The following is a 17,249-nucleotide window of genomic DNA, read 5'->3' as shown; positions in this document are numbered from 1 at the left end:
CTATATGTTTTCCACAAGCATCACAGTACTCAGCATAGAGTGACTCGAAACAGTTGCAGCAGTGAGGCCGTCCCTCACGCATGATGTAGCGCTGGCCACCTAGTGGGGCCTCACATTCATAACAGCAGAAATGCCTCATGTGCCAGTGCCTTCCTTCTGCCTCTGTGCACTCATCTGCAAAGATAATCTATAGATATGGTAGGAAACAAAGTTAGAAAAGAAAAGCCTGCAGTAAAGATCACTAACATTCAAGACCTCAACAAATTAGTTTAAAAGTTGGGTGTCTATAAAGACCTAAAGTTATCAGAAGAGCTTTTAATTTAGAACATGGGATGTAATTAGATATAGTTTTCAGGATTTAAATAACATATGTACAGTATGTACAAAGGGCTGTATTCAGAATTGAGTTATGCACACATTGTGAGGAGTTAATACTGAAATTGCACACTTTGATATTCAGTCCTCAAATATAACTACAGACCCAAATATAACTACAGACCTAGGGCTTCTTTTTACTTCTGCACTTAAGTGTATTTGCCTCACAATTCAGAAAGGGGGTTTATCGGTATGCAAGCCGCACTAGTGGACACACATGCTGTTCTCCGAAAAAACCAACAGCTATGTTCATGTAGCTAGCTAACTAAAGTGTTGGTGTATTTAACATGACTGTTAAGTGAAAGTCTGTTAGTAAAAAATAAACTGCATTGCAGAGTAGGGACTTATTATTCTATTTTAACACACAATATCATAATATCACAATATTCATCTTTGAGAATAATTTTTTTCTGTGGAGAAAATCAGAAAAATCCCAAGCTGTTCCCTACTGGTCAACTTTAATACCTAAGAGCACAGTATTAGTGATTTTCTTTTTGTTGTTTAACAAAAACTTTAGCAGTTGATATTCAATGATGTAGGTCCTCATGGATTAAAAGTTTTTGTTTATAATTGGGGTTATGGTTTTGGGATTAAAGGAGGTCAAGGTGGTAGAGTAGTGGAGTGTGAAGTTCGATTAAGCTTGGGGTGAGTTGAGAGGATTAGGCCTCAGACAGGCACGACTTATTTGCTTGAAAGCTGAAGTTGTCGGACTGACCTCATCACAAGCTGAACAGCGTGGTTTGAGTCGCTCAGCGTGGTGGCGGCCACAGTAGATCTTTCCATCCTGATGGAAATAGATTAGATCCACCAGCAATTCAGCACACATGCAGCATACAAAGCAGTGAGGATGCCAGCACAATCCATGACCCACTCGTGAGGCAAATACAGCAATATCACCTCCATTTATTTGGCCTCCGCACTAAAAGATAAGAAAGAGTACAATGTATAGAACAATAGAGAGAATAAATTCCAATATTATTAACTATCTATTTTGGGCATTATTAATTTAGATAAGGAGTCAGATCAGGTAGCATATGTTTAAGCTAAGGGTAACTGTTAAAGTGATTTCTGAACTACTGAACTGTCGTACTTGTTCACAAACAGCTCCAGTTATGGTGAGGGGGAGAGGGCGGACAGTGCCTCTGCCCAGGTTATCTCTCTTTCTCTGGTTGCTAAAGATCATCAGCTCTCTCTTCTCTTCTTCATCCAGAGAGTTACAATATCGCACCTGAAGACATCCATCAACAACACCTTTCTTTATCATCATCATCTTCATCATCATCATCATCAAAACTTTTATTATTATATTGTTAACATAGCTGTTGCGGCTCAGCCTTGTCATTTTCTAACAAGCAACAACAGTGCTTATTTCCTTAGAGACCATGTAACATGTTAGTGCACTTTACAGAGCCTCCTTTACCCCCCATTCAATTTAAAACTGCAAATAGACAAACTCACACCCCTGTTACTCTACTACACATAGAGTACCCCAAATCCATGAGGGACTCACTATATATACAAAATGGGTTTCAAAATAGAACTAGTTATTGTGCTATACACTAATCAAAGCCTAACATAAATATGTTGGTTTCTCAAGTGCTTTGAGACATTAGGGAATTCTGAATCCATTCACACAATCCCATTCCACTGAGATTGTCTGCAACCAAATGTTCAACCAAACCTGAACAAAACATATGGGTTAGAAAGCCATTAAAGGTGTGCTAAAATGTATTTTACCATCTCTCATCTCTCTGCTAATAGTTGGTTGAAAAGCAGATTCCTGGAACGTAATGCAAATGCATCAGTACTTTGAGCACTGACCTCGTTGTCATGAGGGGGAAGCTGGTGTAGGAGCTGTTTAATGCGATGCTTCTCGCCGATGCTGTTCACGTAGGGGACCTTATCTTCAGGCAGGAAACTGTAATACTGGTGAACCTGTGCACATAAACACACATACACATTCATATATGAGTAAGAGATTAATTGAAGCAGCCATAAAAGTTAATATACTTTTTCAAGGACCGGTTTATTGAATTCAGTAAATGCCTACCAGAAAAATGTGTCACTGCACAAGGCATACCATAAACACTAGAAACATTACAAAGCTTTCAGCTGCAATAAAATCCATCTACTTCAATTCTGTGCATTTTTGTAAAATACTTTTAATGCATACAGTCTTGCCTTTGTTTACTGTTTGTGTACATCGGCCCAAATTATTCAGCCCATTATTTTCATTTAGCTTTCTACGTGGGTTGAAATGTTAACAGAAAAAGTAATACACAGCCTAGCAGCATCTTACTGCTTAGATTCTAATAGTATCTTATTTCCATACATGCTAGCAGCATCATATTACTGTCTCAGCAGATGTTCTGGCACAATAAATTGGAGACAATGCATGTTCAGGTATATAAACCAAAGCACATACCCACATCACATATCATATTCCGCACCAAGACATTCCATATAATGCAAAAAGAACACCAGAATACAAGGAAAGCAGAAACCCATTTCATTTTTCCTTCCCTCCATTTTCCTTTTACAGCCTCTCTTGTTCCAAATGCCTAAGTGTCATTATGGCAGAGACGTGCAATCAAGTTGTCAGTGGAATCAAGTGTCCACACTTACAGAATGAAACAGTGTCATTTGAAGCTTGTTCATCTTATTATCAAGAGGTAATAAGGCCTTAAATTTAGTCGATAAACAAATTATGAGCCGAGAAACTTTTCATGAAAAAGGGCTAAAAATATTTGCTGAGTCTAATGAAAATCAGGGTCCATTAATGAGACATTTGTGAGTGTGAATAAAAAGGGTCTTAAAGAAATATCATAAAATGAAATACTTTGGTAGTAAAAATAAACTGCAAACTTGAGATAGAGAGTGTAGGCATGCACCTTGCTGTTTGCTCTAAGAAAAGGCCAGAGTGATTTCTATGGTTATCAGAGGCAGAAAGAAAAAAAAATCACTGTTATTGCTGCAGGAACTGATTGCAGATTAAAGCTGCAGCCCATGAAAAAAGGATGAAGCAAGATTCAAATGCTACACCCTCACACTCACACACACAGATTCCTCAGTCAGAACCATACTGCCTATCTCATTTGCCGAAAAGGCAATTACATATCATCTAAAATGACAATAACTTATGTGCAACCTATTCACGGTCAAGCACATGCTGTAAGATGATTAAATCAAATAGATGACACAACTGCACACAGAAAATGAGCACATTTAACACTCATCATTTTGTTTGTCTGAGATTCATTTTATCGAATGCACACTAGTTTCGGAGAAATTTCTGTTCTGAGACCTGTAATGATGTGGTGGCTGCCTTTAATAAGGAGCATGATGATGATGCTTGATAGGACTCATTTCCTGCTTGTGTGTGTGCCTGTGTGTTTGCAAACTCTATCAGGATATAGTCTTGAGCTTTGTTTCAACGTAAGCTCACAACTCTGCTCTTCGCTTGTGGGTTGTCGGCAGAGAGCTGTATCTAGGCAACCAGAACTGGTTTATTTAGTAGTTGAGTGAGGTAATTGGTTTGGACAGACAAGTGTTAGCTTATGACTATATGACTCTGCTGATCAGTGTTCTGTCTGTGTTATAATCAAACATATATGAGACATAGACGGATAGAGATCTCCCTCTCCCTCTCCCTCTCTCTCTCTCTCCCTCTCTCTCTCTCTCTCTCTCTCTCTCTCTATATATATATATATATATATATATCCATATCTCCAACATTACAGAGCACCATGCAAACACACATTTCACACACTCATTCACACCTAGGGGCGATTTAGTGTAGCTAATCTGCCTACCTGCATGTTTTTTTTTCACAGTGGGAGGAAACCCACGCAAATACAGTGAGAACATGCATAACTCCACACAGACAGTAACTCAAGTTCAGGATCGAACCAGGGACCACAGAGCTGTAAAGTGCATGGCAACACTTACATGTGTGTCATCTTATAATTTATTTACAGGTAGATTTTGTACAGAAGTAAGTTCCCTTTCTCTCTAAATACACGTTCTTTAGATTTCTTGCATTGTGGTCATTTTACTGCTACTGTAATGCTGCAATCTTTTCAAGATTAATACAGTTTCTATCTATCTATCTATCTATCTATCTATCTAACTATCTATCTATCTATCTGGTTGGAAGACATTCATTTTTTCATTCTTTATTCTGGTCAGGGTTGCGATGGATAAACACTGGGCACAAGGAGGGAATACACCCTGCATCACAGGGCACCATTCACACACAATTTATCATAGCCAAGCCACCTATTGCCATGTTTTTGTGAAGTGGGTAGAAACCAGAGAACCTGGAGGAAACACTATGCAGACACATACAACATACAAAAATCTTACGAATAAGCACAGGACCCTGGAGCTGTGAGGAGACAATGCTACCCAGTCTGCCACCATGCCACTGTGTCTGGATGACATTGTAAACAATGTGTTAATCATAGGATGCCTATTTTCATGCTTTTTATTACTTCAATAAGAATGCAAAAAATCTCAATCCGTTTTATTTCTGCAGCTATAAGACTGTAAACAAGACATCATGTGTTTTAAAAAAAATGCCTGTCATAATTAAAGGTGAATACTTTATTCCACAGAATTGTGACTTGGGTCCAGGTTGGCTATTTACAGAAACAGTGTATTTGAAACAATACTCTTGTCACTGATGCACTAAATGATACAGTCTAGTCTGGTAATCCTTCTTGGTCATGCTAAACCCATGAAATCATCATTAAAAAAAAGAAATATCATGTTAATAAAATTAACTCCAGAACACATTTAACGGTTCATAAGGTGAAAGAATGAATTTCTTATTCAAGGGAGTATAACGATCAGATGCACATATCTAGCTTTTTTAAAAATTCTAAATTGCAACATAATCTCAACAGATTACAAAGTCTGGAAAATTTACATTTGAATTAATATTTAAATTACATTTTGACAGCCTGAAGTATAAAATATTTGTCACTGTTCTGTCTGACGAAAGCGTTCATGCTGGAGGCGATGACTCAGTGATACTGTCATTGAGTCACCTTTTCTTTGTTTTTTGCTTTCTTTTGTTTTCATTTTTTCTTTTGTCACATTATTTGAAAAATCCTCCTACCTGGTGATTTAGTCTCTTATGAAACATTTAAATGGGACCTGTAACAAGCATCTTATTTTTTTAAAAGTGTTATGTAATGTGATTACAAATTATTTATTATTACATGAAATAAACTGGGCTCCTTGGAAGAACCAAAACTTCCGTTGTCAAGAACAAGAAACATGTTAAACCTTTTTGAATCTATATATATAATCTTCCTCTTCTCTGTACTACGTACAAAGAACCACCATTACGTTCAGCTATGGGAGGTTTGCAGATACCATGGTTTAGCTGTTGTTTCGTGTCGGGTTTGAACTCCCAGCATGAGGGGGTGTGTGTGTGTATTTGAGAGAGATTATATGTGAGATAGGGTCTCACACAGGGTCATTATTTAACAGGAGTCATTTCCATTCCCCGTCTGCCTGACCATGAAATGTTCTACAGCTTATTGGCCCTGGCCAGCAATTCTCATATTGCAAGGTCTCTTCTACACACACCCATACACTGACACACATTTATTTGTCGCATACCATGTTACACATGATCACACCTTTTTATATAAGTAGTGTCATTTCTTTTAAAATGCAGGTCACACACAGGAAGAAAAACACTCCATCTGAGTTGTGGTTTTCCAGAAATGAGAAAAATCTTTTCTTTGCCCGTGACCTGTGCCCATGGCTATATAAAATACAATCGAAATGCAGTGCTATAAATATATATCTCTCATTACACAACAATGTATATAAATATATGGACACAACAGCAGATTATTATCTGGTAGACAGATATCTGGTATTAATTCTTCAGAGGTGGTTTGTCCAACCATTTACATAGCCTACATACCACTGCTTACACTGGCAGAGTGAAATAAAGCTCAATCAAAATACATATATAAAATTGACATCATTTACATCACAGCTGATTGTAGCAGAGTGGACTTGCATCTCTCCGAACACTTGCACTGGCTTACAATCAATTCAGGACCATACCAGTATGTTGACGTATCACATTAACATGTAAGTCTGAAATGAAGAAACTAGCCATGATTGAGAATCACAGATTTTCTAAGAGAAGTTGGAAATTATATGATTATTACAATTGTAAAACCACCTATAAAATGACAAAGTCCACTATCTAAATGTTCTTTACAAAAAGTGTAACAGGCAAACTATTTTTTTTTCTATAATGAAACTGTGTTTTCTAATGAATAGTGACAATTAAAGTAGCAACAAATGTTTAAAAATGAGCAGACATTGTAATTATGAAACAGGTGATTTTAGTCCCCTTCTTTTCTATTTGTACACACACACACACACACACACACACACACATCTGGCTTACTATCATTCCATATTTATTATATGGAATGACACAATTATTAATGCAGCTAATTAAAGCTATGATATACCTGAATTTAACCCTAACATTAACCTCATTAACCAAAAGGAAACTGTTTGTCTCTTCAGTTTTTTAATAAAAGTTGCAGTTTTTGAAAAAAAAAAAAAAAAAAAAGGAGCCTCGCTCATGGGGATCAGCCTTGGGGTCCTATCGTTATGGTAGATTTGGTCCCCAGCCACACAAAAGGATGTGAAGACTTTATGTATCTTTTGTGTGTATGTCCATAATATACCAATAATATAATAATTATTTACTGTTCATCTAAAAGTCTGTCTTTAAAAAAAAAAAAACACTTAACAGTACATGTGCCTATGTGTTTATGTTGGGAACTTTACCTGTTCAGGTTTGAGGCCTGGGGGCACCCAAGCGTATTCCTCCAGAGCGCAGCCGGAGTCGTCGTCGGAGGTGGAGTTCCTCTGGAAGTCAAACATGAGCTTAGACACCGTCCTCTCCATGTCCAAAGCCATCATCACCGCCTCATACCACTCCCTACTGCGCACACAGAGAGAATGAGCCTTAATAATGACTATAAACCCTAGCAAACTACTCCTAACACATGGACAGATGTGCCCAATCTGCTGGATTAGTGCCTATGAAATCTTCACTGGATACATGTTGAGCAAAGGTCTGCTGAGTAATAATGCATCATTGATTGATCATTTCGGGAAACATCCTTATGTTCGGATTTCACTGCAATTTTGATAATATACTGTCCTCCATCTATCAGTATTCTGTTGTCAAAAATATTTTACGGGCCTCTATGGGCTCATCCAGTAAATGATATTTAGTTTGATTATGTAGATCTGTAGCACAAACATATTACATGCACATGCCAAACTAACTCGGCCACAGGTGCATTAGACACCAAAATTTAGATTAGACAAGCCTTCTTGACTGATCTGTGGACTGATTAACATCACATACAGATTAGTGATTAAAACTTACACCAGGGACAATGAAAGCTCAAACTCGCTCTTTAATACAGAGATCTGTAAATAGTGCTGGGTTGGAACGAACCTGATGGTTAATCAAACATGCTCTGATATTAGCAATCTGATAATATAGGCTGAAGTGCATGAATATGCATTTGCATTTAAATTACTTTAGCCACAAATGATCAAGCATATGAGAGAGAGAGAGAGAGAGAGAGAGAGAGAGAGAGAGAGGGAACGGAAGGAATTTATGAACTCGCAAATAGCCCGTGATTACCTGAGGAACATGTTTATGCACTACCATGATTCTTTAAAAACAGCAAAATTAAACAACTGGGCAGGGGAGAAAGTGTGGTGCCAATTAAAAGCTAATCATAAAAGGCCTAAGGTTTTATGTGTCCACTAACTGGGATTGCATTACTACTGTCAGGGCTGTTTCTAGACACAAGCATTATAAGCAGTTGCTCAAGGATGTAATGACTATTATTGCCAAAAAATGGTTGTGAAATTCCACATTTTTGCAATTAGCTAATATATTTTCACCATTACCATAAAATATATGTATCATCAAGTCAATATTCTAAAAGTCGGTAGTATAGAACAGTATTTCCTGCGTTTCACTATCACTTCCAGTAGAAGGCATGGCTTACTACAACCATGATTATCATCCAAAAATTTACTCATCATCTTAGCCACTGTTCTCATCATCATCATCCTGCAGCACAGTACCACCAGTAACACCAATGTTAATCAGCACAATCTGTTCCTAGAAATATATTTTTAAAAAAGTCACTGCTGCTAAACTGGAATATCTTGCGATGTAAATATTATGATGTAAATATGCTTTTGTCCAGATATGTGGTGATACACAGAGCTGTATCTCCACAGTTACCATTATTCCCAATGTGACTTGGATAGACATTTTCTTTTGACTCCATTAAGCAACATATTCATATAAAAAAAAAATCAGTAAAATGAACAATGTAGACTTTGTCAGATGACTTGTAAAAGATCCTACCTGCTTCAGAAGATAATCTTACCCAGATACTGTAGGCTTGTACCTAATTACAACTGCTGCTGTAATCATAAAGACTGTCCTGTGCTTATTCTTGGACTCTTATTCACATTATGCTCATATTGAATATCCTTTCAACAAATTTAATACTGTAGAGTATACAGTTGCAGAAGAGTAATGATTTATAATCGTACTATCCGGTGTTACCCAGAAGAGGATGACTTCCCTTTTGAGTCTGGTTCCTCTAAAGGTTTCTTCCATTTGATGTCTCAGGAAATCTTTCCTTGTTACTATTCCCTCTGGCTCACATCAAACTAACACAGCCACAAGTGCATGAAGCACCAAGATTTAGATTAGACAAGCCTTTGGGACTGATCTGTGGACATCTACATCACTTAAAGATTACTGATTAAAATTCACACTAGGGCCAATGAAAGCTCAACTTCACTCTCTAATACAGAGAACTGTACTGTAAATAGTGCTGGGTTAGAATGAACAGTTTAGCAAACATGCTCTGATCTTAGCACTCTAATAATATAGGCTGAAGAGTATAAAAATGCATTTGCATTTAAATTACTTTAGCCAAAAAAAATGATCATGCACACAAGCACTCATTTGGGATCTAAATCTACATCTGAATTTCTGTAAAGCTGCTTTATGACAATATCTCTTGTTAAAAGTGCTATACTAATAAAATGGGAATAAAATTGAACATCCAGTTCAGAGTTTTCAAACCAACAAGGTAGAGTCCCCAGTTGTTAAAGTTATGTACACAGAAACAAAACTGCTTTGGTTATATATCATAAAAGCACCTTTTGCGTTTAACTACCACTAAGGCTTAAGTTCACATCCCAGCAATCGCACGGAAGATAGGTAAAGAGGATAGGCATATTCCTGTTTAAATCTGTGATGCTTCCATTTCACTCATCGCATTAACATTAGCGCATTGAATTAACAAAATCATTAGCATTATTTTATTATTTTGATTATTTAAAATAGCGATTTAAAAGAATGATAAAGTACCTTACATCCTGAACACACATTTTGATTTCATGACTTCAATTTAGTATCTCATGGCTTCATTAAGTTGTGTGTAAAAGTGTGATGAGAAAAAACATTGATCAAGTGGTATTTGATAAGCTGCCAAATAATAAGGGTTAAAGCCATATTATTAAATTAAACCAAATTTGCAGTGATTAAGGTGAGCATTGCATTAGTCTTTTTATTTTTAGATTGTCTCTTGCTTATATCATATTACATTGACAGTAAATAAAAAAAGCTGCTATTTGAGTCTTTGGTCCGCATTTTCTTTCCCTGATTTTTTTTCTGATGTAAACCAGCGTTTTAGCTGCACTGCTACAAGAAATAATTGTAATAAAGTAAGATGTTGTTGTTCTTATTCTTTCCGCTGTTCCCGTTAGGGGTCACCATAGTGGATCATTGGTCTGCATATTTTATTTGGCACAGTTTTACGCTGGATGCCCTTCCTGACGCAACCCTCCCCAGTTTTATCCGGGCTTGGGACTGGTACTGGGAGTGCACTGTCGTGTGCAGCCCCAGTTGCTGGTGCTGGCCGGGAATCAAACCCAAGCCGTGGCAGTGAGTGGTTAGGCCTTGAAGGCTTGACCACTAATCCTACAGGGTCCTTAATTGTAATAAAGTAACGGTTTTATTCATTTATTGTGTCTGATTTGCCATAGTGAAAAGGAACATAGGTAATTAATGATTGTGGTGTTTACTTCTAAGGCAGCAATGTTGTAACCTTGCACAGAAGTTTTGCACCTTGCTTATATAGTGTTGATGGCAATTTAAAACTGTTTTTTAATGTGCTTTTGTTAAATTGAGGCTGTCCAGTGAAGCTCAGGCTATACAATCCATATAATTCTCTTAAGGTATTATTTCACAGCAGTTATATTGGTGTCATCTATTTATAATGATGAATTTTTTAAGTGCGCTGGGTAACAATGCCAGGAATCAAGGGTTTTTCTAAATTCTCCCGTGAGCTACCATATAGAGTGGTGTTTTGTTAGACATGGAGATATTGAGGTTTTTTTTTTTTGCTTCCTTTGTCTAATTTTGACTTTTTTCTGTGCTGTTGGGACATGGTAATTATTTGTACTGCTGTTGCAGGATATAACCCCTGCTGTTTTGCCGTATGGTTATCTGATGGCTGTTTTGATCTTTGGGCTGTTTATTTCATTTTTGGACAAACCAGCTGTTAATAGTAGTAGTTTGTTTTTGTATTTCTTCGATGTCAAGTGGAGGTTGGCTGTGCTGGGGAAAATGGGCCTGGCAGCTTACAGAGGGGTCTCTTATGTAAAATCACTTCCATGCTGTGTGCTTGAGATTTTCCACATTTTCTTCACCATGTTTGTGTATGTGACCCCTATCACCAACATGTGTGCATTGTGTGGTTAGTCATTTAGGTCTTTCTCTTAGCAAGTGCTAAGGGTTAGAGGATGTGTGACAAAGGGCTAGAGAATATTTAAAATAAAATGTGAAATAATATTGAGTCTGTGATGGTCCTTTGGTGGTCATTTCCTATTGACGGTTAGGGTAGAGGCGGTCCGATCTAGTTTATAGTAAAGAACTGTTTCTCTGCTTGGTGAACTTCTTTAGCTTAACTTGGCTTGGTTATAGGAGCTAGCCAATAGCAATTCGTCATGTAATGTAGGGAGAACAATTAACTGAAGAACTGAATCACTACTTGTTATTTATATTCCTGTGTCTGCTTATTCTACTGAATACCAGAATTTGCACCTTTGGTGACCAGTGGTAAAAGCTGGTTGTAGTGTGATGACCTGAATCTGTAGGTCCAAGTTAACTAATCATTTTCTTGCTAGCTTTTGTTGCTTATCTGCCCACAACATTTAAATACACACTGAGTCATAGCTGACTCAAGATTGTGTTCCTAAACCACAGAATGGTGCTAAAGTTCCATTATTCAAAATGAATGCACTCTGAAAATAATGTGGGGATGTATACGCCAATGCCATCTCTTATACTCCTGCCAACTGACATGTGACAAAGTCTTGCTACAAGTCAGACACAGGTCAGATACACAGTGTAGCAGAGCACAAACAACTGTCAGATCGGCTGAGAATAGCCACTGCTTGTAAGGTGTAGAACAGCAGAAGCGAGAAAAACGTTAGGAAACTTAGAAAGTGAAAAAAAAAAGAAATACACAGCCAAAAACAAGATCCAAGAGCACTAGGCATTCAATAAATCTATCAAAGCAATGTGCAGTAAAATGTGTGAATGCCTGGCTTTGGAAAAATGCTACATTTTTATTTAATGTGCAATGTGATTTACTGTTTCTTGAATGCTTTGTACTTTATCTGTCCATTTTCTAGTGCTTCGCTGAACTTGAATGTGTACATCTGTGCCTGTAAATGTGTTACCTACAGCCAATCAGTGCAGCTATAGGTGCTGCCACAGGCCACATTTCTAATTTGCAACAAGTAATACATTACATGGCATGAATATCACTTATGTTTTCATGCCCTAGGCCACTTAGGAACCATTTCAACCTTTTTCATCAAGAAGAGAGACTAAACAATACTGTATAACCATACCAAACAACCACAAATCCACAAAAATTCGGCTCTATGATTTGCTATAGTCTGATCTGACACAAGAGGAATCTATATGCATGCACATATTAACGTGGAGTGATCAGTGGGGATCAGTGACACACAAAATAGAATGAGAACTAGAGGAAAGACTTCACACAGATCTGCTTTAAATCTTATCTTCTCATCAGCATCCCACAAACCCCAGAGGGTTGAGAGAGAGAGAGAGAGAGAGAGAGAGAAGGGAGAGGGAGAAAGAGAGAGGTGCAAAAGCCGTGCTAAAAGAAACGATTTTCTCTCTCACGTGTCCTGCCTCATCTTTCTCTCTTTCCCTCTGCCAGTGGATTTGACTGTTTCTGTGTGGGTGTGTGTGAGAGCGAACAGGAGAGAGGGAGACGAGTGAGAGAGGAGAGGGGGAGCGAGGGAGAAAAAAGAACTCTTATTTATGTAAAAGGCAATGTGAGAGGAGGCTCTCAGCTGAAGCACTGATGCTGAATGCTGTTTTGCTAATAGGTTAACTCTTTGAGGCACAGTCAGTCTTTAAAGAAAATGACTTCATTTAATCTAAATTAGATCTAAAAGGTCCAACCAAATGTGACATTAATATTTTAGTGATAAAATGCAAACCCAGTGAAGTCTTACTTGTTACCTAACATCTTTGATGCATTCATTCATCCACTGAAAGAAGAAATGGTATCTGATTTTGTGTGAAAAGACAAATTGGTTTTGTTTCAAGCATGTAAGAATGTAAAAATATACTTATTGGTAATAACGATGATGATGGTGAAAACGCTGATGAGCGCCACACACTCCAGTGTCAAGCAGCTGCTGCAAGTGGGCCCTCCATGTCGCATAATGCGGCTGTAATTACTGGATGTGTGCTGATAATTAACCCTTAGTGATGCCTGCATGTGACCATGTAATACTATCAATGCAAAAATGACACCCTCGAGGCTGGTTTAACATTTTTGCAAGGAGCTCTCATCCTAAAAGCATGGCTAATTTGTAGCTGTGTTTGCTGCATACCAATTGGTTTTTGTTGTGAGAAAAGCAACAGACATCATATGGCCATGCAGTAATTTGGTAACACAACATTTGTAATCAACAAGTAAACAAATGGCATTGCAGAACTCAGTTGCGAGGCTGATTAGTATCTAAAGTAAGAATATTGACCAAGTGCAAATCCTGGTGGACAAACACCTGTTCAACTCTGAGGCTGCACAATGTACTGGTAAAATAATTTTACATTTTAGCACATAAAAATATATAAAATATGATATAAATATGACATACCAGCGTAGTTCTGTAAATGTCTTGGTTAACTTCAGAGAAAAAAAAATATTTCAGAAAAAAAAAAAAAAAAAAAAAACCAAAACATATCAATGAATTCCATTGCATAGCCATTGTTTAAAGGAGCAGTTTGTCATTTTTAGATCCCTCTGCTGCCTGCAAAGCGAGTTGCAATTGCATGAAAACAGTGACAAGCCTTCCCCTTCACCCAATCAACCCGATCCTATCTGTTGAAACTAAAATATGTGATCATGGGTGGCCTTCTACGGTGATTTCCAGGGTGGAAAACTGTGAACTGATCCCTGACATGAATACAGAAGCCAGATCAACTGCATAACAATACTATGAGTAACAGACTAGGTGCTATTAAAACGTTACACTATATGGCCAAAAATTTGTGGCTACCCGACCATCACACCCATATATACTTTCTGAACATCCTATTTCAGATTTAGTCCCTTTGCTGTTATAATAAACTGTACTGTTCAGGAAAGGCTTTCCACTAGATTTTGAAGCAGTGGCTGTGGGGATTTGCCCATTCAGCCCCAAGAGCATTAGTGAGGTCATGCACTGATGTTGGTTGAGGAGGCCTGGGGCACATTCAGCGTTCTAGCTCATCCCAAAGGTGTTCAGTGAGGTTGAGATCAGGGCTCTGTGCAGGTCACTCAAGTTCACTCCAACCTTTGGGGTCTTCAGGGACAGGTTTGGGCCCCTTAGTTCCAGTGAAGGGAAACTGTAATGCCACAGCATACAAAGACATTCTATACAATTGTGTGCATTTGTTTGGGGAAGAACCATATATGGATTTGATGGTCACGTGTCCCCTATAAACCCGGAGAAGTACCCTATTTTATGCTGCAGTAAACAACTGACAAGACAGTAGGACATACCTAAAAGTTTTGGATATTTTAGTGTCAGTGGATCTACAGAAATGAACCATGGGAAACCTTGCCACATTCAACAAGCTGCTTTTATAAAGAGTCTCAATGTAAAGAATCACACATTTGCTTTTTTCATGGCACTAGCCATAGGTTTTGGTTTCCTGGGATTGGCCAAAGTGTTTTTGGAATAGGGGCATAATGTGACTTTACAGACAAGCGATGAAATCAGGAAAAATACTTTTCCAATTACACCAGCAGCTAGTTGCTGATGCAAGCACCACATGGATTAGTGAAAGCTCATAAATATTCATATGAAATAACAGTCATTAAACAGAGGAGATAAAGCCAATGTTTAATGACCATAATGTACTTTTAAGAGGACCGTGTTTACAAAAGTGTCTGCCTCTCCCATTTGGAGAAGTTTCTGCCAGTAAGCACTAACATTCACAAAGCCTATTATCTCCAACTGAACAGAACTGCTTATAGACTAGATGAGAAATGCAGCAAAATAACAGTTATCATAACTTTTAGGAAACATTTTTCTAGTTTAATAACCTTATATGCACATTGTAAAGACTATTCTTTTATGAGCTTGGAAATGTCTGTAATTCCAGAAAACTGGATTTCGCTGTTTATGTCTGAAATATTTAGACTAAAATTAAACTGAAAAATGTTATTCATTATTGGCATTCAGAACTACAAGTTAAATGTATTAGAATTAGAAATGAATTAGAATTGTATTTTTTTTGGAAACAATACATTGTTGTCTGTTTAAATTTTGCAGTGTTGATGTGTAAAATAGTGTTACAGTATTCCTGTATAACAACATACTGCAATGCGGAAATAGTATACAGTTATCATATGCTATACCAGTGAGCATTATTATGTCAGATTAAAAAGTATTTCAAACATTTCAATCTTAACTGGTGTAATGGTGCTACACTGCTATATGTATTTAATATCATCTTACAACAAGTTGTATTGAAACTCATAATTGTATGATTATTATACCATGAATTCCTCATGTTGTTTCACGCCAAATACCAAGATTTGTATTGTTTGAGTAATTGTGTTTACGATCAATAATTAGTTTGTAATTCTCTAACAACAGGCAAAATAGGGAGAATTATTTAACAGAATTCCATCTGCCGGATTAAGAAAAACAGCTATGATTTTCCTTAAATGGTACCTCACATTGAGGTATGCACAACCAAACAGCTAATATCAGACTGGGCAAACAGAAACTGTGTAATATTAGCTTCAGTTGTGATTAACAAATAATATGTGGTCATTTCTTATGTCAGTAAACCATTTACTGTGTGGAAATATAGGACTGCTTCTTTGTTTGCTATAATTGCTAAGGACATTGTTGATAGCTAGTCTTGAAAATGGCATCGCCTACACTGTAGTGACGTCTTTTAAGACTCTTGAGGGGAGTCAGTCAATGAGTCAATGATTCACACACTGTGGCGTTAAGCCTACCCCACACAGTGGTTTGGCAATTACTGTGCAAATCAGTTGACATCACCACAGCAGTATATTTTCCGTCTAATATCATTTTTGCCAAATGGTAATGCTTAATGGTTTTGTAATCATTAATGGATGTTTGGATAAACAGAATAAGACTATGAGTCTCAATGTGGTCAAGTGATCTTTATAAAAAAAAGACTTTGTTGCTGTATTTTTTTTAAATATATTTTTTATCACAGGTATTTCTAATCCTCTATGGCCAGTTCAGTGTCAGTTGGGTGTTCCTGCAGATTGTTGAGGTTTCCATGGACATAGCAAGGCTGCCTTCTCACAAGTCATGTATTACGTGACTACTGTAACATGAACACACCTTCATACACTTTCCAACATTTGAGATACTTTTCTTGAAACCAAAATCATTTTTCATGAGACTGAAATTTTGCCAGGTGCAGAGGATAGAAAACTCTTTCACATACTCTTGAATCCCATCTCCAGCTGTTGCACAGCAGACACAGGGGGCAAGCTGACTTGGAGTACTCATGATGCCTTCAGCTGGGTGATTTTTGAAGTCTGCTACTGAGCAGGGAATGAGGACTTTGAAAATAGTTGGCTACTGGGTGATAGAAGTGATCCGTTCATTCCACGCCTATTCGCTTATACCAATTGCTCAACCACAGACTGTAGACGAGGAGAATTTATGACAGTGCACACCAGAGGTCACACTGCATGGAGGTGAGAGCAACAGGCATTTGGAAAATGAGATTTCATATGCCACCACAAGTCATCAGGAGGACTTAGAAGAACACCAGAGAGGACTTATTCAATAACAGAACATTGCTACAAGTAAGAGGCAGAACACACCATGTTTCCCCCTCTTTCTCTGCAACTCTGTAGCCATCCTCTTGGCAAAACTAGGAAGTCCTGCCATTTTTGGCAGATATTTGGGAAATGCCCTTTAGACTGTGGGAGCTGCATACACAAAGTCATCCCAATCTTTTTCCTATATTTGATATGCTGCCATGAGATTAAAAAAAAACATACATCCTTTAAAATAAAACTTCAATTTACAAAAAAAATTATGAATTGTTTATGCTTACATCTGTCATACTCTATTTAAAATAAAATGACTGATCTGAATGCTTATTTATTCTGTTGATACTGTTACAGTTCAGTAGACAATATAATAGATTGTGCTGATTTACACTAGGTTTATAT

The 17,249-nt window shown here is 37.5% G+C and overlaps 1 protein-coding gene across 1 annotated transcript in view; it reads right to left on the bottom strand.

Annotated features, from left to right (window-relative positions):
• Positions 1–17,249, bottom strand: part of prickle2a (prickle homolog 2a) — a 38,418-nt gene that overhangs the window by 4,464 nt on the left and 16,705 nt on the right. The window contains exons 2-6 of the mRNA XM_026925133.3: positions 7,210–7,366; positions 2,197–2,310; positions 1,466–1,603; positions 1,091–1,294; positions 1–187 (exon numbers count right to left, since the gene is read on the bottom strand). Of these exons, the coding sequence (XP_026780934.1) occupies positions 1–187; positions 1,091–1,294; positions 1,466–1,603; positions 2,197–2,310; positions 7,210–7,344 (778 nt within the window). The 5' untranslated portion in view covers positions 7,345–7,366. The remainder of the gene's footprint in view (positions 188–1,090; positions 1,295–1,465; positions 1,604–2,196; positions 2,311–7,209; positions 7,367–17,249) is intronic.

This window comes from Pangasianodon hypophthalmus, chromosome 8 (genome assembly GCF_027358585.1).
Source record: "Pangasianodon hypophthalmus isolate fPanHyp1 chromosome 8, fPanHyp1.pri, whole genome shotgun sequence".
Taxonomy (NCBI): Eukaryota; Metazoa; Chordata; class Actinopteri; order Siluriformes; family Pangasiidae; genus Pangasianodon; species Pangasianodon hypophthalmus.
This window is presented reverse-complemented; position numbering and strand designations above follow the sequence as displayed.